This window comes from Muscardinus avellanarius (assembly GCF_963383645.1).
Source record: "Muscardinus avellanarius genome assembly, chromosome: 8".
Classification (NCBI taxonomy): Eukaryota; Metazoa; Chordata; class Mammalia; order Rodentia; family Gliridae; genus Muscardinus; species Muscardinus avellanarius.
The window spans coordinates 44,117,221-44,142,092 of record NC_137794.1 but is presented as its reverse complement, the minus strand read 5'-3'; the positions used below and the strand labels follow the sequence as shown (position 1 = coordinate 44,142,092).

Genomic DNA, 24,872 nt, shown 5'->3' with positions numbered 1-24,872 from the left:
GGGGGGTGTAGTGGTGTAGTTTAGAGGTACAACTACCCTACGTTCAATCTTCAGTACCAAAAAATTGGAGGGAGAGAAGGAGGAAGGGAGTGAGGGAGATAGAATGCTCTCCTGGGTCTAATCCCCAGCCCCACAATAAGTAAGTAAATATATATATATATATATATATATACAAGGGGAGATCACTTCTGTGTTTTTTCTTATACTTTTCAATATTTTCCAACTTTATATATTTAACAAGTATAACTTTGGGCATCAGGAAAAACAACCACTATTTAAAAGTTTAGACAATAATAACATAGCAGAAATGAGACTATCCATGTCTCAGAATTTCATCTCAGTTTATCTGTGGAACTTAAGGACCCTCTAGAGTGTGGGTTCAGGACACTCAGCCCCATCACCATGACTGCACCCACTGTTTTTAGAGGTGCCCTCAGCTGTCTTCCCCTGGACCTCCTAAGCTGTTATCTCCATAAAAATGAGGTTCAGACTGATTTTCTTCTTGTCCACCTTCCCAGACCCCTTAGGATACACTGGGCCACTGCATTCTCTTTCAAACATTTTGGAAGTATTTCCAGATGAAGTATACTTACTAATGCCCAAATACATCATCATATGAGATTCTGTTCCAAGATTTAACTTTTTACACTCCTTATAAGAATTTCCAGCCAGGCGTGGTGGCACACGCTTGTAATCCCCGCACTTGGGAGGCTGAGACAGGAGGATCATGGTTCACGGACAGCCTCAGCTACTCAGTGAGGCCCTCTGCAACTCAGTGAGACCCTGTTTTAAAATGAATAAAAGTAGGGCTGGGGGTGTGGCTTGGCAGTAAAATGCCCCTGGGTTCCATCCCCAGAACTGCAAAAAAAAAAAAAAAATCTCAAGACTTCTCTTTTTCCTATCAGAATGGTGATGGATTTCCTCAAACTTGGCTTCATTATGATTTATTATGACTGATCTGCTGAGCGAGATGGTACTTTGCTCTCTGCAAGAACTATGAAACTGCTGCCGACTCTGCCAAGGTCGTCATCTCTCAGTCACATTTCCAGTTGTTACAGGTCTTTAACCCTACGAGCTCTAAGCACTCTACCTCACACACTCTGAATCAAGGAGAACAACCTTTTCCAAAGACAAAACTTAATATTCTGTCTGTCCTGTGCATAAAACATGAGCAACAGCCCCGAACACAAAGCTTGTGTCCACCACTCCTCTGTGCAAATGGCCCATGAAGGCCTTCGCTGGTCGGGGCCTGACCCAGGCTGGGTCAGATGTTTCATCACGTGTCAGCGCTGCCGGGGAGATCACGAGCTGAGCCAGCGCGGCGCCGCTGCTTCTCGCTTGCCTTCATCGCCAGGCTGCGCTGTTTCCTTCCCTCAGGACAACTGTCCTTTGTGATACTCCAGCTCAATTTAAGCCACTCAGCCAATTTTCAGAGCTGTCCTTAAGAGTAAATTTCCAGAAGGATTATCAAGACTCGAAGAGATCTAACTTCTGAACACAAACTGCTCAGAGCTGCTGGCACAGGTGTCCCTGGATGCTTCTTTCTTTGTAGATGCTTTCCAGCTCCACCCCCACCTGTCCCCAGGCCACAGGTCCCGCCAGAGACCTGCTCAGAGCCCTGGGTCCTTGCTCCTGTGATGGAGTGAACACGCCATGTTGGCCACACTCGGCCCTTCTCCCAGTAAGGGGCAGCTCCACTACATGAAATGGTTCTAGAGGACTAAGCAATACGCTTTCTCTAGATTTTTTTTTTTCCCCTGTGTGGTGCTGGGGATGGAACCCAGGGGCATTCTACCTCTGAGCTACACCCCCAGTCCTATTTTTTTATTCTTTTTTTTTTGTGTGTGTGTGTGTGTGTGGTACTGAAGATGGAACCCAGGGACATTCTACCTCCAAGCTATACCCCCAGCCCTTTTTTTTTTTTTTTTTTTTATTCTTCATTTTGAAACCGGGTCTCACTGGCAAAGGGACTCACTAAGTAGCTTAGGCTGTCCTCGAACCATGATCCTCCAGTCTCAGCCTCCCAAATGCTGGGATTACAAGCGTTCGCCACCATACCTGGCTTATTCTTTATTTTGAGACAGGGTCTCACTGAGTTGCAAAGGGCCTCACTAAGTAGCTGAGGCTGTCTGCAAACCGCAATCCTCCTGTCTCAGCCTCCTGAACGCTGGGATTACAAGTGTACCACCATGCCTGGCTTCTCCAGATTAAAAAAAAAATACACTCTTAAATTACCAAGATGAGAATTAAAGGCTCTGAGAGAGAAAAGCACATAAAGAAAGGGCTGCATCACACTGGAACAATGCTCCCTAAAGCACAACAATTTAACACCCTGAAAATCTCAGCTGAAAGGTCAGTTAGAATGTGGTTATACTCTTGGCTCCTACGCAATTAAGATTTACTGTTGATACATTTCCTTTTTGAAACATGACAGAAAAGATGTGCCCTACATACAAATGGACCCAAGGAGCAATTTTGACATAATTCTTATTGCTATATGATCTAAATCTGTCATAAAATTCTGAAACTTTGCAAAGAAAATGCTGGGAAAAATATAGCTCCCTCCCCAGGTGTAGTGGTGCACACCTGAAATCCCAGTAGTTGAGAGGCTGAGACAGGAGGACTGCAGGTTCAAGACCAGCCTCAGCAACTTGGTTGGCAGTGTCTGTTGGAAATAGACTGCCTCTGGATTCAATGCCCAGCATTAAAAAAAAGTACAGCTCTCTCCACAGCATTTACTCGGTATTTAGTCATGAGTACTTATTTATTCTCTACTACATGCCAGGGGCAATGACATCTAATTCTCTCATTATATTTTGATAAGCCTCTCCGAGGATAATGAGCTAATCTGAAGTAGCATGGGTGGACCAGAATTCAAGTTATGAAGGCTCTCTGCATTCTTCATATCTGCTTCTAGCCTATAAGCCAATTAACATTAAGATGGGGAGGCTCTAAAAGGACCAGGTGTCTCTGTGGGGTTGGGGCGGCCTTGTCACGCAAGCTAAGTGCTTAGCACAGAGCTCTGGCCACTACCGACGCCCAAGATGTATTTATTGAATGATTAACTGCAAACAAGCGAAGGAAAAGTGCTGCATCCAGGAACGGTCAAGTTTCCAGCAACCTTGCAGCTTGACACTTTGATTTGGAACATGCTGATCCATTTGCAAAAGAACCTGAACTGCCAGCTCTCAGTTTTTCTGAGACATCAGTGTTACTCCACATTTCCAAAAGCTAGACCTTCATTTTGAACAACATTTCTTTTCCCACATGGCAAAAACAAAAAAAAACAAAAAAAAAACAAAAAAAAACAGTGAATATTGCAAAGCAAGCTCACCGAGGCAACCCCAGTCATGCAAGGGTGAAGTGAGCCCCTCTCCAAGAGGATGCCGCTCCCACCCCCGACCCGGGCAAGACCACACATGCTGCAAGGAAGCCCAAGAGCAGGGAGGTGTGCAAAGTAAGTTGCTGACCTCTTGTTCTCTCTCTGATCTTCTAGGGTTCCTCCTACCCTTGCTTCTCTGGTTTTTCTTATTTTTTTCTTCCTTCATGCCTTTCACTGTGGCCACGGGGTCCTGGACTATTTCTGAGGAGGGGGCCGTGTGATTGCTCATTGACCAATCAGAGATGGCGTTAGAGCTCCACTGAGGGTTGTTGGCATTGGCGGGAAGCAAGAAAGAATTTGCTCTTGGAGTTGCATATTCTAAAGAACTGGTTTCCACAGGTTGAAATTCATCATAATCCCACTCCAGGCCACTGGAGGTCATTCTTCAACTAATCCTCAGTCCTTACCATGCCATAAAGAGCAGTATCTGTAGAATATGAGGTTAGGAGTAAATGTTTCTACCCACCATCAAAGATAGGTAACTTCTGAAATGTTGTTTTTTCCAATAATTAATCTCACAGATTATTATTATTATTATTTAGTGGTACTGGGGGTGGAACCCAGAGGCTTTCTACTTCCGGGCTATACTCCCAGACCCATTTTATATTTTATTTGGAAACAGGGTCTCACTAAGTTGCTGAGAGCCTCACTAAGTAGCTGAGGCTGGCTTCGGACCTGCGTGATCCTCCTGTCTCAGCCTCCCAAGTGCGGGGATTACAAGAGTGCGCCACCACGCCCGGCTCACAGATTCTTTAAAGGACATAAAGGGCCAGGTGTGGTGGCACATACTTGTAATCCCAGTACTTGGGAGGCTGAGAGAGGAAGATTGCAGGTTCGCGGGTTCGCGGCCAGCCTCAGCAATTTAGTGAGATTCTGTTTCAAAATAAAAAATTTTAAAAAGGGCTGAAGATATAGCTTGGAGGTACAAGGCCCCTGGGTTTAACTGAGGGAGAAAGAAAGAGCAAAGAAGAAAGAAAGGGAGGGAAGAGGAGGAAAGAAAAAAAAAGGAAGGTAAACTGGGCTTGGTGGTGCAGGATTGTAATCCCAGCGCTTGGGAGGCTGAGACAGGAGGATCACCCAGGTTCGAAGCCAGCCTCAGCTACTTAGGCTCTCAGCAACTTGGCGACACCTTCTTTCCAAATAAAATATAAAATAGGTCTGGGAGTGTAGCCTGGAGGTAGAAGAGCCCCTGTGTTCTACCCCAGTACCACAAAAGAAAGAAAGAAAGAAAGAAAGAAAGAAAGAAAGAAAGAAAGAAAGAAAAAAGGGAGGAAGGAAAGAAGGGATTTCACCCTCAACTTCTTGACACACAGGCATGATATACAGAAGACAGACACAGATGATAAAATGGCAGATGCATTACTTCTGAGCTAGTGAAGGGCGATTTTTGCCTTCTACATTCTAAATTGTTTTTTACTCAGTTATTGTTGAGGGGTGCTTTGTCTTGTGTTTTAAGGTATATTGGAGAAACAATATATGCATTGTCTGTCTAGGGAAAGGAAACGATACAAGAAAATAAATACTCCAATAAATGAAAGAGGGTGTTCTTAAGCAGGGTTGGCTTTCCTTCTGCTGACACATCTCACTTTGGCTGCTTTGTGAGAACTCCTGTCTGTTTTACTTCTTACCTTGCCTGATATAAAGAGCAGCAGTACTAGGAAATTAGCATGTATTTCGCTGCATGAGAACACAGCTATCCTGAGAGCCCAGGACTGAGCAGGGTGTTGCACTGGATGGGGCACTGTGGCCTTGCCAGGGTGGCAAGCAAGGGCTTTAATTATGCAGAGATCAGACGATCCCTACATATTTGTACCAGCAACTCACGGCCCCACCTTCTTTGTGGCCAGCATCTCCTCTCTCTCCCTGTATTTTCCTCCTGTCATCAAAGGAGATGATATGGGTCAGGAAGGTTATGTTGGTTAGTGTAGAAAAGTTAAAAAGTACTCTGACCCGAGGTAAAAATCAACATGTTAAAGCTAAGTCAGCATCTTTTAAAAATAAATCCTTGAGGATTCGACAGATGCCAGATACAACCAGAGATTCAGGGGAGACACTAGATGGCCTTCTGTTCCTGTATAAAACAGTGCTGAATTCAGTTCTTTGCAACACTGTCCTTCTCACTTGTATGCATTTGTCAGGTTCTGGACATTGCAGAGACCCAAGGAAAACTTAAAGCACTTTACTTATTTATTTTTTAAATTTATTTTTATTGGTGCATTGTGATCATACATCACATTGGAATACAAGACTTGAGAAGATATACAAGCACACATCATCCAATTAGCCCTCATCCAGTCCCCATCCCATTCCCTCCCCACCTCGATCCCATGCTTGTTTGGTGATTAACTTTGATACATTTGTTTATGTACCTCCTGCTTTTTAAAGAGGCTTCATCCTCTCTTATTCCATACCCTCTGATTGGTCACCTTAATTGCTTCACTATCACTATAGGGCCCTTTTTATAGCTCGACAACTTCCTGTTGCCCTTTCCTCCTAGTTATTGCTGATTAGGGGAAGCATCTGGTTTTAATTTTATGCAATATTTCTCTGTGCATGCTGTGTTGCTAATACTGATCCCACTCTTGACGGCCCCAGTTGTGGCCTGGCTACCCGGTGGACTGATCCAGACCTCGCTGGCTCAAGCAGCGGCCTTGCCTCGTGGGAGGCCTCGATTCTGGTCTCGCTGGCCCCGACACTGGCCTAACCTCTCAGCTAGCTCCGATCCCAGCCTCGGAGGCCCCAGCCTTGGAGGCCCCAGCACCGGCCTTCCTCACGGCAGGCTCTGATGCTAGCCGATGGCCCCGGCATCGGCCTAACCCCTCGGCAGGCTCCGATCCAGGCCTCAGTAGCAGCCTTGCTTCACGGAAGGCTCCGATGCTGGCTGCTGGCCCCGGCACTGGCCTAACCCCTCGGCAGGCTCCGATCCCGGCCTCAGAGGCCTCAATAGTGGCCTTGCCTCACGGAAGACTCCGATGCCGGCCAGTGGCCTCGGCACCGTCCTAACCCCTCAGCAGGCTCTGATTCCGGCCTCGGAGGCCCCAGCACCGGCCTTGCCTTGTGGCAGGCTCTGATCCCGGCCTCGCTGGCCCCAGCACCGGCCTAACCCCTCAGCAGGCTCCGATCCCGGCCTCGGAGGCCCCAGCACCAGCCTTGCCTCACGGCAGGCTCCGATCCCAGCCTCGCTGGCCCCAGCACTAGCCTAACCCCTCGGCAGGCTCCGATCCCGGCCTCGAAGGCCTCAATAGCGGCCTTGCCTCACGGAAGGCTCTGATGCAGGCCGCTGGCCCCGGCACCGTCCTAACCCCTCGGCAGGCTCTGACCCCGGCCTCAGAGGCCCCAGCACCGGCCTTGCCTCACGGCAGGCTCCAATCCCGGCCTCAGAGGCCCCAGCACCGGCCTAACGCCTCGGCAGGCTCTGATCCCGGCCTCAGAGGCCTCAATAGCGGCCTTACCTCACGGAAGGCTCCGATGCCGGCCAGTGGCCCCAGCACCGGCCTAACCCCTCAGCAGGCTCTGATCACGGCCTCAGAGGCCCCAGCACTGGCCTTGCCTCGCGGCAGGCTCTGATGCCAGTCATTGGCTCCAGCAACACCCTAACCCCTCAGCAGGCTCTGATCCTGGCCTCGGAGGCCCGAGTAGCAGCCTTGCCTCACAGCTGGCTCCGATGCCGGCCACTGGCCCTGGTAGCAGCCTAACCCCTCGGCAGGCTCCAATCCTGGCCTTGGAGGCCCCAGCACCGGCCTTGCCTCATGGCAGGCTCCGATCCCGGCCCTGTTGGCCCTGGCACCGGCCTAACCCCTCGGCAGGCTCCGATCCTGGCCTCGAAGGCCCCAACACCGGCCTTGCCTCATGACATGATCCGATCCCGGCTTCACTGGCCCCAGCACCAGCCTAACCCCTTGGCAGGCTCCGATCCCGGCCTCGGAGGCCCCAGCACCAGCCTTGCCTCACAACAGGCTCCAATTCCAGCTTTGCTGTGTCCGTCGCCGGCCTCACTGCTCAGCAGGCTCTAATCCGAGAACCCTCTTTGCCCAACCATTTGTCCCACGTTCTCGAGAGTGTGTGGTGGTAGCATTCTGCCTCTGGGGTCATTACTTCAAAGGTTTCAGGTGTAATGCATCAGTTCTCTGCCTCCCCTGAGTACTGGCAACTGCCATTGCCACTGCCTCTACCATTTCAAATCTTTCCCAAGCTCTTTTTCCACTCTGAATGTTGTCCAGTCTTCCTACGCATGCGTGACGGTAGCATTCAACCTTTGGTGTAATTTCTCCAAAAATAAATAAATAAATAAATAAATAAGGTTGGTAGACTCTGATTTCTGCTTCTCCTGAATGCAAGTCTCCACCGTCAACGCAGAGACCGCTTTCAGCACCGCCTTTCTCCTTGGTCTCCGCTAAAGTCTCTCTCCTTACAGGTGATGTCCAAGATTCTTAACAATGTAGAGAAGAAGCAGTCCTCCTTAGCGGGGAATTTTTCCAATAATTCCAGTTCATTTGGATAAGTTTTGTCTGCATCTCCAGTCTTGCCATCCGCCACCTCTTTGACCCCTCTCCGATGTTTTCCTTTTTTCTGTTTCTTTTCCTTTTTTACAGGGTCCTTCCGGGTGGAAAGGGGTTCGCCTAGGGGTGTCCCCCCAACACCTGCCCACCCGCCTAGGGTCGGAACCAGAGGCCCGGACGGGTGGAGAGGGGGTCGCCAAAGGGTGCCCCGCCAGCGCCTGCCCGCCTGCCCAACTGCCCAGGGTCGGGGCCAGAGGCCCGGACCACAGGGCCCTTCCGGGTTGGGAGGGGATCGCCTAAGAGTGCCCTGCCAGTGCCTGCCCACCCGCCCAGGGTCGGGGCCAAGGGCCCGGACCACAGGGTCCTTCCGGGTGGGGAGGGGGTTGCCTAGGGGTGCCCCGCCAGCGCCTGCCCACCCGCCCAGGGTCGGGGCCAGGGGCCTGGACCACAGGATCCTTCTGAGTGGGGAGGGGGTCGCCTAGGGGTGCCCCGGCCAGCGCCTGCCCACCCGCCCAGGGTTGAGGCCAGAGGCCCGGACCACAGGGTCCTTCCGGGTGGGGAGGGGATCACCTAGGGGTGCCCCGCCAGCGCCTACCCACCCGCCCAGGGTCGGGGCCAGGGGCCCGGACCCTTAAAGCACTTTAGTAAAGCATACTCTAGCCCAGCTGAGGGACTGAGATATGAGGAACACCTTCTAGCCAGTTATTAAAGGTGAAGTCGGAAGAGGTTTTGATAAGCGCACGTGCTTGAAGACTCTTTGTTGCTCAGAAAATTTGAGTTCTACCACCTGAATTACAAGGAGGAACTATTTCTTAAAGTCATCTTTAATCACAATATCATAGAACCGTTTCCTAGTAACTCACAGGAAGAGAGAGTACACAATCATCTTAGAGAATTCACCTTCTCCAAAGACCTGAAGGAGTAACCTCATGTACTGTGTAGCCCACCCCTGCCACTGCTCATTAACTGAATGGACAGTGGAGCTGGGCGTGGTGGCGCACGCTTATAATCCCAGCATTCGCGAGACAGAGGCCGGAGGATCATGGTTCGCGGACAGCCTCAGCTACTTAGTGAGGCCCTCTGCAACTCAGTAAGACCCTGTTTCGAAAAAAATACAGAATAAAAAATAGGGCAGGAGGTGTAGCTTGGAGGTCAAATATCCCTGGGTTCCATCCCCAGACCGGCAAAAAAAAAAAAAAAAAAAAAAAAAGAAAGAGAAAAAGAAAAAGAAAAAGAATGGACAGCAGACCCCCCAAGCCAGTAGGATTTCTTTCTAGATAATCTGAATGGACACATTCAGAGCTGAGCAGCCATGTCTCAATAACACACCAGTACCACTGCGAACTCTTTCTAACAGCCTTCTTTTTCTTGGAGTCTATGAGATCAGAGCCCCTTTCATGTCCTTGAATAGGTTCCATTTTAGAAAATAGCTAAATGTACACTAAGCCCCAGCTGTTCTCCAGTGGTAAGTTTGTTCAGCAACACACATTTCCAGCAGGCCTTGCCCACACTCACTGAGGGTGGAGGGTCCCTTGTACTGACCCAAGATGCAGGCGGAAAGTCGTTCAAAGTTCTACAGCTGAGCACTAACAGAATGAACCACAAAGGGAGAGCCGCCCGCACTCACAAACTCTAACTTGCTGCCAAAAACAGGTCTAGCTGCAGGCCTTCATGGGAAGTTCTGGCCACATAGAGGATCAAGATGGTGATGAGTTAGTTGCCTGGAGAGCTCACAGCTGCTTACATCTGCTTCTGGACAGATGTTATGGTTGGCTCTGGAGTGCCCCCCCTCCCCCCGAGGCCCCTGTGCTGCAGGCATGACTCCCAGTGCGGCAGGGCTCAGGGGAGGGGCTGACTCATGAGGCTCTGCCCCGTGGTGGGTCAATCCACGGAGAGATTCACAGTTGGATGGCATTCCTGGGCGGTGGTAGACACTGGGGAGGCGTAGACACTACGGAGGTGTGGCCTAGCTGGAGGAGGTGGGTGCATCCTCTCCCTGGCCTGCTCCTTGGCCTCTGTTTCCCACTCACCCTAAGGTGAACAGCTAGGCCCTGCCACGCCGTTCTGCCATGATGGTCGGCCTTACCTCAGGCCCAGAGCAGTGGAGCTGACCAACAGCGGACTAAGGCCTCTGAAAGCATGGGTCCAAACAAACCTTTCCTCGTAGGTATTGATTTTCTTGGGTATTTTGTCACAGTGACAAAAGCCGATTAACAGAGCAGACAAGCTCCCCTGCCAACCCATTATCCTGGTAGAAAGACGGCGTCTACTCACATCATCCTGGACATCGAGGTCGCAGCCAGCCTTCAGCAAGATCTGGACCACAGAGAGATGGCCCTTATTGGCAGCAAGATGCAGGGGGGTCCGGCCATGCTGTTAATACAAAACAAAAAGTGATTTTAGAACAAGGTGTCAAGATCACTCCCTTAGGAGCAGGGGGCTAGAGCATGGTTTCCATGGTAGCTTTTCTTTGTGTGTGGTACTGAGGATGGAACCCAGGGGCTTTCTACCTCGGCCCATATTCCCAGACCTATTTTATATTTTGTTTAGAAACAAGGTCTCACTAAATGGCTGAGAGACTCACTAAGTAGGTGAGGCTGGCTTCGAACCTGTGTGATCTTCCTGTCTCAGCCTCCCAAGTACTGGAATTACAAGCATGAACCCCCGGCTCCATGGTAGCTTTTAAGTTCATTTTCCCCTGCCCCTGTGGTTTGGCAAATAAATTCTTATGAACTGACCCAGAATTCAACTTGTCTCCAATTAACTCTTGCTATTGACATTGTAAGCAATGAATATAATATGCTCAAAATGTGACAGTTTCCTTTGGTGTATAATTTCAACTTCCCACTCATAAGCAGCAAACTAACAAGTGGCAAAAGGAGGGCTGGCCGGGTGTGGTGGCGCACGCCTGTAATCCCAGCATTTGGTTGGCTGAGACTGGAGGATCGTGGTTCACGGACAGCCTCAGCTATTTAGTGAGGCCCTATGCAACTCAGTGAGACCCTGTTTCAAAATGAAGAATAAAAATAGGGCTGAGAGTGTAGCTCAGAGATCAAATGCCCCTGGGTTCCATCACCAGACCCACGAAAAAAAAAAAAAAAAGGACTTCCTGTCCTCTCCTTTTCCCACTGGTACCAATACTATGGAATGATGAATTGGCTGTAATGAATCAGGCAAGAGTAAGAGGTAAGAGAACAGGAAATGTCAAGAGAATCAGCTCCACAAAAATCTGGTTATTAACTCCTTAGTATTAGAAACGGCAACCAAATTGATTAGGGAAGGTTCTTTTTCCTTCTAAAAACAAAATATAAAATTATGAAATATTTGATCCATTCAGAAATATAATATTTAAAAATCTATATACTCCCCCAACCATTTTAAGAAAATGTCAAAGAAACCACTGATGTTCCTTGTGAATGCCCCAGCTCTCCTCTCCCCTCCATCCCGAGGATCCCCACTCCAGGACTTGGCGTCATCATTCCTTTGACTTTCATTATGTTTTCACTACCTACTTGTAGCCATATACTATATATAAACATTGTTCTGAGCCCTTATCAATGGTAACAAACTGCACAATATCACGTAGCATATTTTGGTTGAACATTTTATTTTAGAGATTTTTTCTTCATATTGTCACACATATTCCTGGATATTCCTAGTTCATGGCACACACTGCATGTCCACTGACTTCTGCGCTGGTGTGAGCTTCTCAGCCCTGTGGCTGCATCGTAGAGAGATCATTCCCTTCAACTGCTCTAAGCACGAGAACTCCTGAGGTGCCACACAGAGGATAATACCTAAGAGAAATAATACTTTGCAGTGTCAATTAACTACTGTCCAGAGAGCTGACCTCACCAAACTTCCACCTTCTCCAAATACTAATGGAGGCATCGTGTTCCCTTTACTTTCTCCCTCAGGACTTGCTGTGAAGAGGTTCAGCACCACTTACGCCCAGCCCCACCCACACTGAACACACCCAGAGGACAGAGGTCTCCCAGAGCCTTCTGGCCTGCTTAGCACTGCAATAAAGATGCATAGGCCTTTATTGGTATTCTAGTGCGATGAAACCATTTATGATGTCAGTAAAGCACCAGTTTGCCATGGATAACTAGCCATGGAAGAAAACAGAGATAATAGACACTAGAGGATCTTAATTTCTAACCATGAAATGCAATCAGAGCACGAGAATGAGTCTGGAAAAAAAGAGGTCAGAGCTTGCTTTAAAATTAGAATTCTTAATTAAGAACAAAGTTATTCCCCAAAAAAGTAGGCTATAAAAAGACTTCATTAAAAAAGCAGTGTCTGAGATGAGATGTAGGAATGACCTTTCTCTGTGGATGGCTGTGTCCAGCCACATGCTATTTCACCTTGACTTGTCAAGACAGGAAATGCCCAGAGCCTGTCATATGGAGCAAAGTGGGGTGGTCTCGGGCTCCTTCTGCTGTCACATGTCCTTGTCAAGGACCTCACACCCTGACACTGAACAAGTGACCTTCACCACGTTTCCTAAAGCATCCTGAAACACGGGAGAGTTCAACACAGGTTTGAGGAGAAAGCCATGTGGGCTGCGAGGAAGGCGACAGTGTGGTGGGACACAAGTGCCTTTGAGCAGCCAGAAAACACAGGCCATGGTGGGCAAAGGTGGTGTGGAGCCCGGGGAACATCCTCGTCAGCAACCAGGTAGACTGCTGGGCAAGCTGAAACCCAGGAGGATAGTCCGAGTGAAACAAATACTCAGAAGGCAGGAGAAGTACTGCCATGGTTCTGCTATGGACCGAAGGTCTGGATCCAATAAATGTTTGGCCTCCAAAGTTCCTATGGTAAAGCCCTAATCTCTGATGTGATGGTGTTTGCAGATGAGACCTTTGGAGGTGATCAGGGCGTAGCATTGAGCACTCATGATGAGATTCATACCCTTATACAGAAGTAAAGATACAAGGGAGCTTGCTGTCTCTCTTTGCACACATGAGGATGCAGCGAGAAAGGGGCTGTGCTCTAGGCAGGAAGCAAGGCCCCCAACACGCCCTGGGTGCTGGCGCTCTGCTCTTGGACTTCCAGATCTCTACAAGTGTGAGAAACAAATGTCTGTTGTCTAAGCACTCGGTCTATGGTATCTTGTTAGAGAATCCCAAATAGACTAGGACAGGTTCAAACCAGTTCACATCTGGAAGGACACTTTCGAAACTAAATTATAAACAAGATGGCTCTGGACCGGAGGCATCTTGCTAATCCAACATCAACAAAAGAGCCTCCCTATGGAGAAATGAAAGGCCAGAGGCTTTGGAGCTGGACGCCTAGTGCAAATTCCACCTGATTAGTAACAGCTGTGTGATTTTGTGCACGACAACTTCCTAAGCCTGCTTGCTCATCTGTGGGCTAGGAATCACTTCGGGTACCCACCCCACCGGCTTGAGCTACAGAGCTGCGGACATGAGGTAGCATCCACCATCTGGCATGGGTTTCCCTTGCTCCAGGTGTCCTCAGCCCCCGCCCAGAACAGCGCAACCACTGCCCTTCCTCCTCGACACCCATTTACATCTTTCTTTGCCTTAGCAAAGACCAGCAAGATATTTCCTCTGTCAAACAATTTTTTCTTTTGCGGTAGTGGGGATGGAACCCACGGGCATTCCACCTCCAAGCTGCACCCCCCAGCCCTATTTTTTATTCTCTACTTTGAAACAGGGTCTGAGTTGCAAAGGGCCTCACTAAGTAGCTGAGGTTGTCCGCAAACCGCGATTCTCCTGTCTCAGCCTCCCAAATGCTGGGATTACAAGTGTGCACCACCACGCCTGGCTACCAAACAAATTTAGTCTTGGGTCTTGAACCACTCAGGCAGGCACTCGGGCTCTGGATGGAAGGTTGTGGTTCCCAGTAGCTGGTCCTGATTGGCTCAATATAGATTTTGTTTGTTTGTGGTACTGGGGATTGAATCCAGGGACATTCTACTTCTGAGCTACACTACCAGCCCTGTTTTCTTTTTTTGTAAACAGTGTCTCACTGAGTTGCAGAGGGCCTAAGTTGCTAATGCCGGCTGCAAATCTGTATTGTAATTCTCCTGTCTCAGCCTCCCAAGTACTGGGATTACAAGCATGAGCCACCATGCCCAGCTTGATAGAATTTTTTTGTTTTGGTAGTGGGGATTGAACTCAGAGGCATTTTAACTCTAAGATGCACCCCCAGCCCATTTTTATTTCTTTATTTGGAAACAGGGTCTCACTAGGTTTCTGTGAGCCTTGCAACATTGCTACGGCTGGCTTTGAAGCTATGATCCTCCTGTCTCAGTCTCCCAAGTACTGGGATTACAAGCATGTGCCACCACACCTGGCTCAATGTAGTTTTGACACATAGTCTGAGATTGCCAGTCGCTTACCCTCTGCCCTGCTATAAGGGCCTTCTTTACTGAGAATACCTTTCTCCAAATGCCTTCCCTGATTCCCCAAGATGTGTTCCTAGCCCCTCCCTCTCCACACTCCTGTTAGGAAACCACAGTGCTCAGCCATGAGTGTCACTCTGGGAACTGACTTCTGAATGGGTTGTGATCCTTCTCCTAATGGGCAGGGCCCGCACCTTCCACGAGCGAGATGGAGTTGACTCTGGGATGGCATGGGATGGAGAATGTCAAGGAGGCTGCAGTTCCTCAAGCACAGGGCAGGGCCACTGGACCAAACCCCACAGCCCATTGTTTGATTTCAGGAAAGTAAATGGAGATGATGGGGGGCTTAAAAGCTCCATGTTCCCAGACGCCTCAGCGGCCCAGGTATTCCAGGGGCTTCGGGACATTTTAACAGTCATGACAGTTTGGCACAGGGGCTTCTCTGAGGAGGGCCTGTGTCCCTTTGAGGGCTTTGTGTTTCTTTGCTGGCATCTGGGAAGGAACAGCAGTAGCAAAGGCACGCACTGGCTTCCCACAGAACCTGAAGCTGTCTGCTCCTGACTCCTGGACTTTCCCAGCGTACCACCGGCTCCCTCACACACAGGTACCATCAACCAAAGGAGGAAGGTGAGAAAAAAGCAGACACAGGCTTGACTCTCTAGAACATCCTGCAGTGAAAAGCAACAGAATAAGCGCCTTTTGGAGAGGTGGCTGCCCCTCCCAGTGCACAAGGGTCCCTCGGGGAAGGCTGAAATATGGCTCAGAGTGAGGGAGCAAATCAAATGGATTCTTAGGGCCTCGCTGAATGCCCTGGACTAAGGGATGCATTTTGATTCTGTACCCTAGGACTGGCCAGAGGAAGAAATGAGGACAAGAGAGAAAACTGGACACTAAAAAGGGTAAGGGGAAGACGTTTTTGAAGCATCAGTTTGTCCTAGGCTCTTCCTTAATTATCCTCAAAGACCACTTCAGCCAACCCATAACTCATCCCAGGCACCCAGAGGCCCAGGGAGACCGACACCAACCACCTGCAGCAGCTAACGCTCCCCACCTGTGACTGCGTGGCAGGCATGGTCACGTGGTTTACATGTGTTCACTCGTTCAATCCTCCCAAACCAACCTATAAGGTAGACACTATATTAAACCCATTTTAGCGAGGAGGAAATTGAGGCATAGAAAGACTGTCACGTGCTCTATGCCATACAGAAGGTAACTGGAGTGTGGACACAACCCTCAGGCAAGCTTACCCCGGGCGCCAGGGTCTCCCCTCTACTTACTGGGGAGGCTCTCCCGCAGCCGGCAGAGGGGCGGCTCCCTGCCTTGCTCTCAGGAAGTTACCAAATTCCTGCCTAGACACTGAGCTCTGGAGGTTCTTAAGAGATATCCTGGTCCTTAAAAGAGAGCCTCAGGGATGAGCAGGGGTTTTCTGTTTTCTTTGTACACTGCCTCTCCAGTGGAGGTCGGTCTGTCCGTGCTGATGCCAGCTTGTGAATTCTCAAGCTTGGCACTCTTGAGTGCCAGCCTGAGAACATAGGATGAGATAAGGAGGAGCGGGGAGCCCTCCCAGAGCAGCCCTCGGGCGAACCCCGTCGTCTGGGCATGACCAAGCAAGAGCCATCCCCTCGCTACATTCTTCATGGTGCAAAACACCCCAAATACTGTACTGCTAGAGCCTCCTCATCTTCAAAGACTGTACATGCAATCTAATGGCACTCCTAAAAAGCTGGAAAGCAAAAGAAAATCACCTGTAATCCCATAACCCAATTCAACTATTATCTTCTTTATCCGACTTTTCTCAGAGCAACTCTGCTATTGATGCTTTTGCAAAGCTCTATCCACAGGTTACACAAAACTATCTTGCTTTGTACCATAATATTATGCCTTAAGCCAGTGGTTCTTAAAACTTCGTGGGCAACAAAGTCTCCTGCAGCGCTTGTTAGCACACAGAATGCCGGGCCTCCTTTCCACAGTTTCTGTTTCTAGGAGCCTGGGGTGGATGATAAGGGTCTGAATTTCTAACAAGTTCCTTGAGTCAGTGCTATGGTTGGGATGTGAAATGTCCCCCAAAGGCACAGTGTGGAAGGCTCTGTCCCCCCAGGTACGGCACTGTTTAGAAGCGGGGCTCCCTCAGAAAGTGAGTGGATCGTGAGGCTCTGGCCTCTGCCATGGATCAACTCATCGATAGACTTGTCATTTGCATCACTGGGAGGTGGTAGGAACTGTAGGAGGTGAGGCCTGGAAAGTGCATCTTCGCCCTGGCCCGATCTTAGCTGTCAGTTTCCTAGTCACAGCAGGTGAGCAGGTTTGCTCCACCCCGGCCTCTCAAAGCAATGTTCTGTTTTGCGTCGGGCCAAAGTGATGGAGCCCGCTGACCAATGGCCTCCTTTAAGTTATTTTTCTCAAGTGTTTGGTCACAGTTATGCAAAGCTGACTAACCCAGTAGATAAGGCTAGTCAGTGAAATTTTGAGAGTTACTAGCAAACTATGGTAGGATAGGAAAAATAAAAGTAATAGGTAGAAAGGAGACAAACAGTGAAGAAAAGGAAGACCGTAGTTTTAAATCTAAAACCTCCACAATGGCCTTCACCTTCAGCCTAAATGTCTTTCCTTCAGACCCAATTTCTCAAAATGTCCAGGAAATAGAAGGTTCAGTAAATATTAGTGTACTCTACATCCAGTTAATTGATATATACTTTGTTCGCCTACAAGAATGTGTGTTAGGCTGGTAAGAGAAGTCTGGGTCTAAATTCTAAAAGGTACAGTAAATCACAGAAAGCAAGTTCACCCCCTCGCATGCTCCCCATTTACCCACCCCTCACAAAAGTCCCCTTTAAAAGAAAAGCCCTACACTCCCGACAGCATCTCTCTCATACTGAAGATGGCCCGTGTTCTCTCTTGAACATGCATTTCTTACTTTCCTGAATAAACATTTGTCTATGTCTCTGACAGGCACATGCTTAAATTCTTTTTTGTCCCATAAGCCAAGGGCCCCGCAGATCCTGAGTTGAGGAATCAACCCTGTTCTCATAACAAAACCACTATTCCAGCCCTGTGGCATATTAGAGTTACCAAAAATCTAAAACAAAACAAAATTCCCACTCCCAAACTTAATCCCCAAAGAGAGTCCATCAATCTAGGCTGGGGTCTGGAGTGTGTGTGTTTAAATTTCCAGGAGATCCTTGAGTGTAGGCAGAGACTGTACACACTGCCGTGGCCCCTGTAAAGCTGCCAGATCCTGAGGCCAGGATGGGCCGTCTGAGGGCAGCAGCCCGCGATCCCTTTCACCCAAGAGACTTGGGGCTGCTTCCCTTCCAGGGAACTGAAGAGCAGAGGGCTTGAGATGTTGCCAAGCAACAACCACAGAAGCGCGGCCCCACTGCCAACAACTCGGGCACCGGCCTGGAATGACGCTTTGTTCAGGCAGGTTTGAGTCCTGTGGGACGGACCCAGCATAACTGCCGCATGGGAACATCAGAGTGACTCCTGTCCTAGCAGGTGACCCAAAAACGACACTAACAGGTGAGCATTAAGGATGCAACGAACACAACGGGCACTGCTACGCACTTAGAAGACAGTTCCCAGTGAGGGGTGTGGGGAAGGCACTGTCAGCTAGCACTCCAGAAGAGGATTCCTGCTAAGATCTTAATCTCCCACCAATGAGGATGACAAGGGAGCCCAGCCAAAGGCACCCAGCTTAAAATAAACACGGAAATGAAGTGGACGTGACTTCCCCAGCACATGCTCAGCTATGAGGCTGGCCCTTCTCACTGGACACTGCAGGCCCACCAGAGTGTTTGCACTGAAGAGGCCTTCTCAGGGAGGGGTGTGTGTGTGTGTGTGTGTGTGTGTGTGTGTGTGTGTGTGTTACTGGAGGTTGAACCCAGGGGCATTCTGCCTCTGAACTAGACCCTCAGCCCTATTTTTCATTTTGACACAGGACCTCACTAAGTTGATACAGGCCTAAGTTGCCGAGGCTGGCTGAGAACCCGTGGATCCTTCTGTCTCGGCCTCCCAAGTACTGAGATTACAGGCGTGTACCACCACTGCTGGCTACCAGGGGTCATTTGAGAACCACCACTGGCCAAGACAACAGACTCCATGGGGCCCGGGAGCCCCAGGTCATGACCCTTGTCACATTAAATCCAGCCAGGTCACGTCCCGGCTCCTGCTTAGGTATCTGGGATTCTACTTATTAAAGGGCAGACCTTTCAGACCAATAATACTTGCCCCGTGAATGACCAAGTCTAACAGGGTAGACTTAGTCAGGGTCTACCTGAACAGAGTATACCAAAAAGTCAGAAACAAGGGTGCTGGCTGGTGCAAGAGATAAAACAATTTACCTGTCTTAACTGGGAGTGTTAAAAGGAGGTCAGGTGGGTAGATGCGACCCGCATGAGGGGAAATGGTATAAGGGGAAGCGTTTAGGTTAGATTATTGTAATAACTTCATAATGACAGAGCTTACTCTCTTCAGGAGATCCTGAGAAATACAAGACATTTCGAGGTCACGTGGTCTTTTTTTGTAGCACGTTAATGTCTGTATATTTTATCTGAGCAGTAAAGAAAGGCAGTAGGAGGCATGGAATTATAAGGCTAAGTCACATAAGAGCGGCACATGTTTTAGAAACATTATATTCAGACGGAAAAAGGTCTTTGAGAGCTTAATTTGGATGAGGCTTACAGAGGCTTACTAGGCTTAACGAGGTTAAATGAGCTCTCAAGATCTCAAATTTCATTTGTGGTAGAACTGAAATAGCTAAGGCCACTTAAACTTTCATTTATTTTCTTTTATTTTGGGGGGGGTTCTGGGGGTGGAACCTAGGGGCATTTGAGGTACACGCCCTGCCCTACTTTTTATTCTTTTTTTTTTTTTTTTTTTTGGTGGTACTGGGGTTCCTGGAAGCCCTTCTACCTCCGGGCTACACTCCCAGACCTATTTTTACATTTTCATTTTTGGAAACGGTCTCCTAAGCCAGCGCGCGCAGCTGGCTTCGAACCTGCGCGATCCTCCTGTCTCCGCCTCCCAAGCGCGGGGATTACAAGCGTGCGCCACCACGCCCGGCCTACTTTTTATTCTTTATTTTGAAACAGGGTCTCACTGAGTTGCCTCACTAAGTAGCTGAGGCTGTCCACAAATCACGATCCTCCAGTCTCAGCCTCCCAAATGCTGGGATTACAAGTGTGTGCCACCACACCCCAGCTCATTTAGGTTTTATTTTTATTTTACTGTATACCGTGTGTGTGTGTGTGCACGCGCGCGCGTTCATAGAGATTGAACCCTGGGACGTTTTACCTCTCTACCTACAATCCATCCCTATTTTTAATTAATTAATTTGTGGTACTGGGAATTGAACCCAAGGGCATGCTACCTCTGAGCTATACCCTAACCCTATTTTTTTCTTATTTATTTTGAAACAAGGTTTAAGTTGTAGAGGGCCTCACTAAGAAGCTGAGGCTAATTATGGACTAACAATTCTCCTGTCTCAGCCTCCCTATTTTTTATTTTGAAATAGAGTCTCACTAAGTTGCTAAGCGCCTTGCTACACTGCTGAGACTGTCCTCCAACCTCTAGTCTCAGCCTCCCAAATACTGGGATTACAAGCATGCACCACCACTCCTGGCTTCATTTAGGTTTTGCAATGGCAGAAGAGCCCCACACATCCTTAGGTACCCCAAAAGTCCTTTATCAGGGATAGTATTCCCCAAGAGCTTCAGCACCCTGGGATGATGCAGATTGGGGTCAGAAAACTCTAAAGTCTTTCTCAGGCCATAACTCAACCAAGGCAAAATTATAAAGACATTTAGGAGAAAACAGAAAAAGTGATTGGGATCAAAGAAAAGTGAGAAAATAAAATTAAGTTCAAAAATAGCTTATAACTTTAAAAGTTTCCAGAGCTTTCTTTTTTCATCAGAAACATGCTGTGTCTACTTGGATGAGGGACACAGCACATCTTAATCTTTAGGTGACAAGAAGCGTTGAGGGAGTAAATTTCTTCCAGGAAAAAAATCAGGATCTCTGACAATCTTCGGGTTGAAGAATGAGCTTATAAGACAAAACATAACAGGGACAAGTGATTATTCCTGCACTGGGGACGTAAGTCCAGTCACGTAAAGACTGATACTGGAATTGTGACTCGTAAATTAACAATATTTGTAATTTGGGCAGTTGATTTGAAATGTACAGTTTTCAGGAATCACTTAATCCTAATCATTAGATTTCATTCCAAGAATTCTTTTGGAGGTGACCCAGAAACTGCTGGGTTTAGGGTGGCTTCTAGAAAGGTCCATCTACAAGAAGGACTAAAATACTTGGGGCAACTTAATTAGCTATCAAGGATTCCATCCTTAATATTATTTTCATTTTTTAATTTATTTTTAAATTTTTATTTCTTACTTTTTATGGTAATGGGGATGGAACCCAGGGCCATTCTGCCTCTAGCTACACCCCTAGCTCTATTTTTTATTCTTTATTTTGAAACAGGGTCTCACTGAGTTGCACAGGGCCTAAGTAGCTGAGGCTGGCGAACTGGAATCTTCCTGTCTCAGCCTCCGAAATGCTGGAATTACAAGTGTGCACCACCACGCCTGGCTTAGATTTTTATTTTGAAACAGAATCTTGCTAAATTATAGCATGCTGGCTTGAACTTGCAATCCTCTCTCGGCTTCCCAGTTATTGGGATTACAGACACAAACCACATCTAGCTTTGGTTTTGCTTTTTTGCCCAGGCTGGCCTTGAACTATTCTTGGGCTTAAGTGATTCTCCTACCTCAGCCTCCTGAATGATTGAGACAATAGGTAGAAACCATCGTGCCTAGCTTAAAGTTGTTATGTTTTTTGTTCTCTTATTTATCTGGTTTTAGTATTAAGGTTGAGCTGGCTTCAGGGAATAAATCTACCTTTCCACTTTCATCTATTCTTTACAATAGTTTTTTTCTTTTGGGGGGGGGATGGTATTTGGGATTTAACCTAGAAACATTCTATCTCTGAGCTACATCCCCAGCTCTTTTTTTTTTTATTCTGAAACAGAGTCTCACTAAGTTGCTAAGGGTCTTACAAAGTTGCCCAGGCTGGCCTCAAACTTGGATTCTTCCTGTCTCAGCACCCCAAGTACTAGGATTACATGCATGTGCCATCATGCCCAGTTGACAATAGTTTAACCAACAGTGAAAATACTTTGTTAAATTTAGAACAGTTTTTAAACTACCTGGCTCTATTGCCTTTTCAAAGTTTGCATCGTCAATCATTTCTCCACACCAATCTCTTTCTTTCTTTCTTTCTTTCTTTCTTTCTTTCTTTCTTTCTTTCTTTCTTTCTTTCTGTGGTACTGGGGATGGAACCCATGGCATTCTACCTCTGAGCTACATCCACAGCCATATTTTTTATTCTTTATTTTGAAACAGGGTCTCACTGAGTTGCTGAAGCTGTCTGTGAATCACAATCCTCCTGTCCCAGCCTGTAATGCTGGGATTACAAGTGTGTGCCACCATGCCCGGCTAAGGTTAAATTTTAAACCAGTGACAGCACAGTACCGCGTGCTTTATGTTTAGGATGAATGGTAAAAGAGCCTCCCCAACTAAAACAAACAAAAGAAAACATGGAAACCAATACAAGCAGATCTTACCACAGCCACTTGATGGAAAATAACCAGGACCCTCACTTGAACACATTTCCATAGAAACAGACACGGGGGAGGGGGGAGGAGAAGAACCTAATACAATTCTAGACACATTTTTGACTGTGTGGAAAATGACAGAGGTGTATAAAGAGACTGCAACATAATCATGAATTTTGTGATGAAATCTCTAAGTATGCAAACTGCTGGTTCACAGCTGTATAGATGCTGTTTGTCCTGTGATCTCCTTACCACGGTGTCTATGGAGTGGTCAGTTTGCTGCCTGGCTACTTCGTCTATGGGACAGACACCTCCCTATATTAATAATACTATAAGTAATTCTGTCTAACCTTTTTAAATCATGTTTTATTTCTACCCTGCACAAGCTAGAGGCCCTACTGAGCTGGTGGCCAAACCTTACACAATGAAAATTCTATAATAGTTGTTATACTGTATTGTTTGGAAAATAATGGTGATAAAATCTGTATGTTCAGTGCTGATATAATTTCTTTCAAATAGCTTTTATCTCTCACCAACATTTTTAAAAAAGACTATTTTAAGTTCAATTTAAACAACACTGGGTTTTAATATTACAGGGGAAAGAGTGGACTTATATATTGTTATGGTAAACTTTATAAAAGCAAAGGAAATTGAAAATAACTTTTGATTCTGTATCTTCAGAGAGTCAATACAGTTAGTTCACTATGGTCCTAACCGTCTTTCTGTGACCCTTTCAAAGGTCACTGTGGGATGGAGTAAAGGTGGCAATTTATTGAAAACAATAAAAAAATAAAGTATATGCATGGCTTAGGTTTTAGATCATATTTACAGATGAGGAAAACTAAGCCCTAATAAGTTTTTCAAATAGTTTTATCTGTAGTCAGTTGAATCCAGTGGTGACACCTGATGATGTGAAGGTCAACAGTGTCATTTTTCTTGTTTATTCTGCTTATGAACCAAATATTTGTGTCTCCCAAAAATATGTTGAAGCTCTAACCCACAATACGATGGTGTTTGGAGATGGAGCTTCTGGGAGCCAATTCAGTTGACATGAGGTCATGAGAATAGGCTTCCCATGATGGGACCAGCATCCTCATAAGAGGAGGAAGAGGAGCCGGGCGTGGTGGTGCACGCTTGTAATCCCCGTGCTTGGGAGGCTGAGACAGGAGGACCGCACAGGTTCAAAGCCAGCCTCAGCTACTTAGTGAGGCTCTCAGCAACTTAGTGAGACCCTGTTTCCAAATAAAATATAAAAAAAGGTCTGGGAGTATAGCCCAGAGGTAGAAAGCCTCTGGGTTCCACCCCCAGTACAGAAGGGGGAGGGGAAGAGAGGGAAGGGGAGGGAAGGGGAAGAGAGGAAGAGAGGAGGAGAGGACAAGGACGACAACAACGACGACGAGAAGAACCCTTTTGCTCTCCACCACGTGACCCAGGAGGGCAGCCCTCACCAGGAACTGAATCTCCCAGTCCCTCAGTCTTGAACTTCCTTTCTTTCCACACACAAGTATGAGAAACAAATGTCTGTCATTTCAGACACACAGTATGTGGTATTTTGTCATAGCAGCCTGGGCTGAGACACCATTGATGTGTACATTATACTGAATGCCATGAAACAAACCTTGTATACGTGAGATAAGTTTCAGTGATCACGGCATATAATTCTTTTTCTGCATTGTTCAATTCAGTGGCAACCAGGGCTAGATGTGGACCAGGAACAGCTGCTGCCTGCTCAGCCACGTACCTTAAATCATTGTTTTAGAACCACCTAAACACACCACCGCCAGCTCCCACTAGAAACAGACCAACAGGCCTCCCGAGGCAGAATGCTTAACCTCCAAACAAGTTCCTAGTTTAATTTGTTTTCTGAAACGTAAGTCATTACACTTAAAAAGACAAAAGGAAACTGTGTAGAGGGGTTGGTTCAGCACATTCACCACAGACCACCTGTGCTGGCTCTGCGCACAGGCCCCACGGGCCTCTTTCCTCTGCAGCCTCTTCATTCCCGAGCACCCCCAGAGCAGAGACTGGAAGAATGGTTCTCTGGAAATCTAACAAAATGCTGATTATTGGCCTGGAAACCAAGACTCCTCCAATACATGCTGTTCAGAAAAAGTAAATATTAAGGGAAGATTTTTAAAATGCTGACACGCAGCTGTGCCACATTAAAGTGTCCAGTCTAGAAAGGTTAGGGCCTACTAACCTATGTGACTTTGGAAATACAGGACCTAGGCCTTATATAATGTAGGGAGTTTCACTGGAACTTAATCTAGGCTACAAACCACTGAGTTTTATGATTAGAGTTTTTTTTTTTTTTTTTTTTTTTTTTTTTTTTTTTTTTTTTTGCAGTACTGGGGATGGAACCCAGGGGGAGTCTACCTCTGAATGACACCCCCAGCCCTATTTTTAATTCTTTATTTTGAAACAGGATCTCACTGAGTTGCAAAGGGTCTCAGTACCTGAGGCTGGCCTCAAAGCACGATCATCCGATCATCCGTCTCAGCCTCCCTAATGCTGGGATTATAGACGTGTGCCACCACGCCTGGCGTATGATTAGATATTTTAAGTGTAGGCTGCTGAGGTGATGGAAATCTAACAGCTAAGAGACCAAGGGTGTGGGGAGGTCGACAGCTCCCTGACAGACCCAGGTGCCAGCTGGGCCTCTGGGCAATGTTCCTACCAGGCCTGCCCAGAGCTGGGGAAGGAGGTGGAGGAAAAGAGACCTGCCTTCACCCCCTCAGCACTCCTGTAACCAAGGCAGGTCTTTTACAGAAGGCCAGAGAGCTCACAGGAGGGCAGCACTCCCAGCATCCCCCACAGGCAGGGCGGGAGAGAGCAGCTAAGGGGCTCAGGGGCGGGGCCAACTCCAGGACTTTAACAGCAGCCTCAGCCGCTCTCCTAAGATGCTCTACTTAGCTTTGAGCCCCATCCTACGGTTCCAAGGCTTTTTCTCCTCACTTCCGGTGCATCTCCCCAGAGACCCAGGCAGGGCTCGTGTCAGAACCACCA

At 47.6% G+C, this 24,872-nt stretch overlaps 1 protein-coding gene across 4 annotated transcripts in view; it reads right to left on the bottom strand.

Moving 5' to 3' along the window:
* ANKRD6 (ankyrin repeat domain 6) overlaps nt 1-24,872 on the bottom strand; it is a gene marked incomplete at both ends in the record, with an annotated part of 69,623 nt that overhangs the window by 29,564 nt on the left and 15,187 nt on the right. For all 4 annotated transcript variants that reach the window (XM_080699699.1, XM_080699700.1, XM_080699701.1 and 1 more), the window contains one exon: nt 10,156-10,254. In XM_080699699.1, the coding sequence (XP_080555825.1) occupies nt 10,156-10,254 (99 nt within the window). The remainder of the gene's footprint in view (nt 1-10,155; nt 10,255-24,872) is intronic.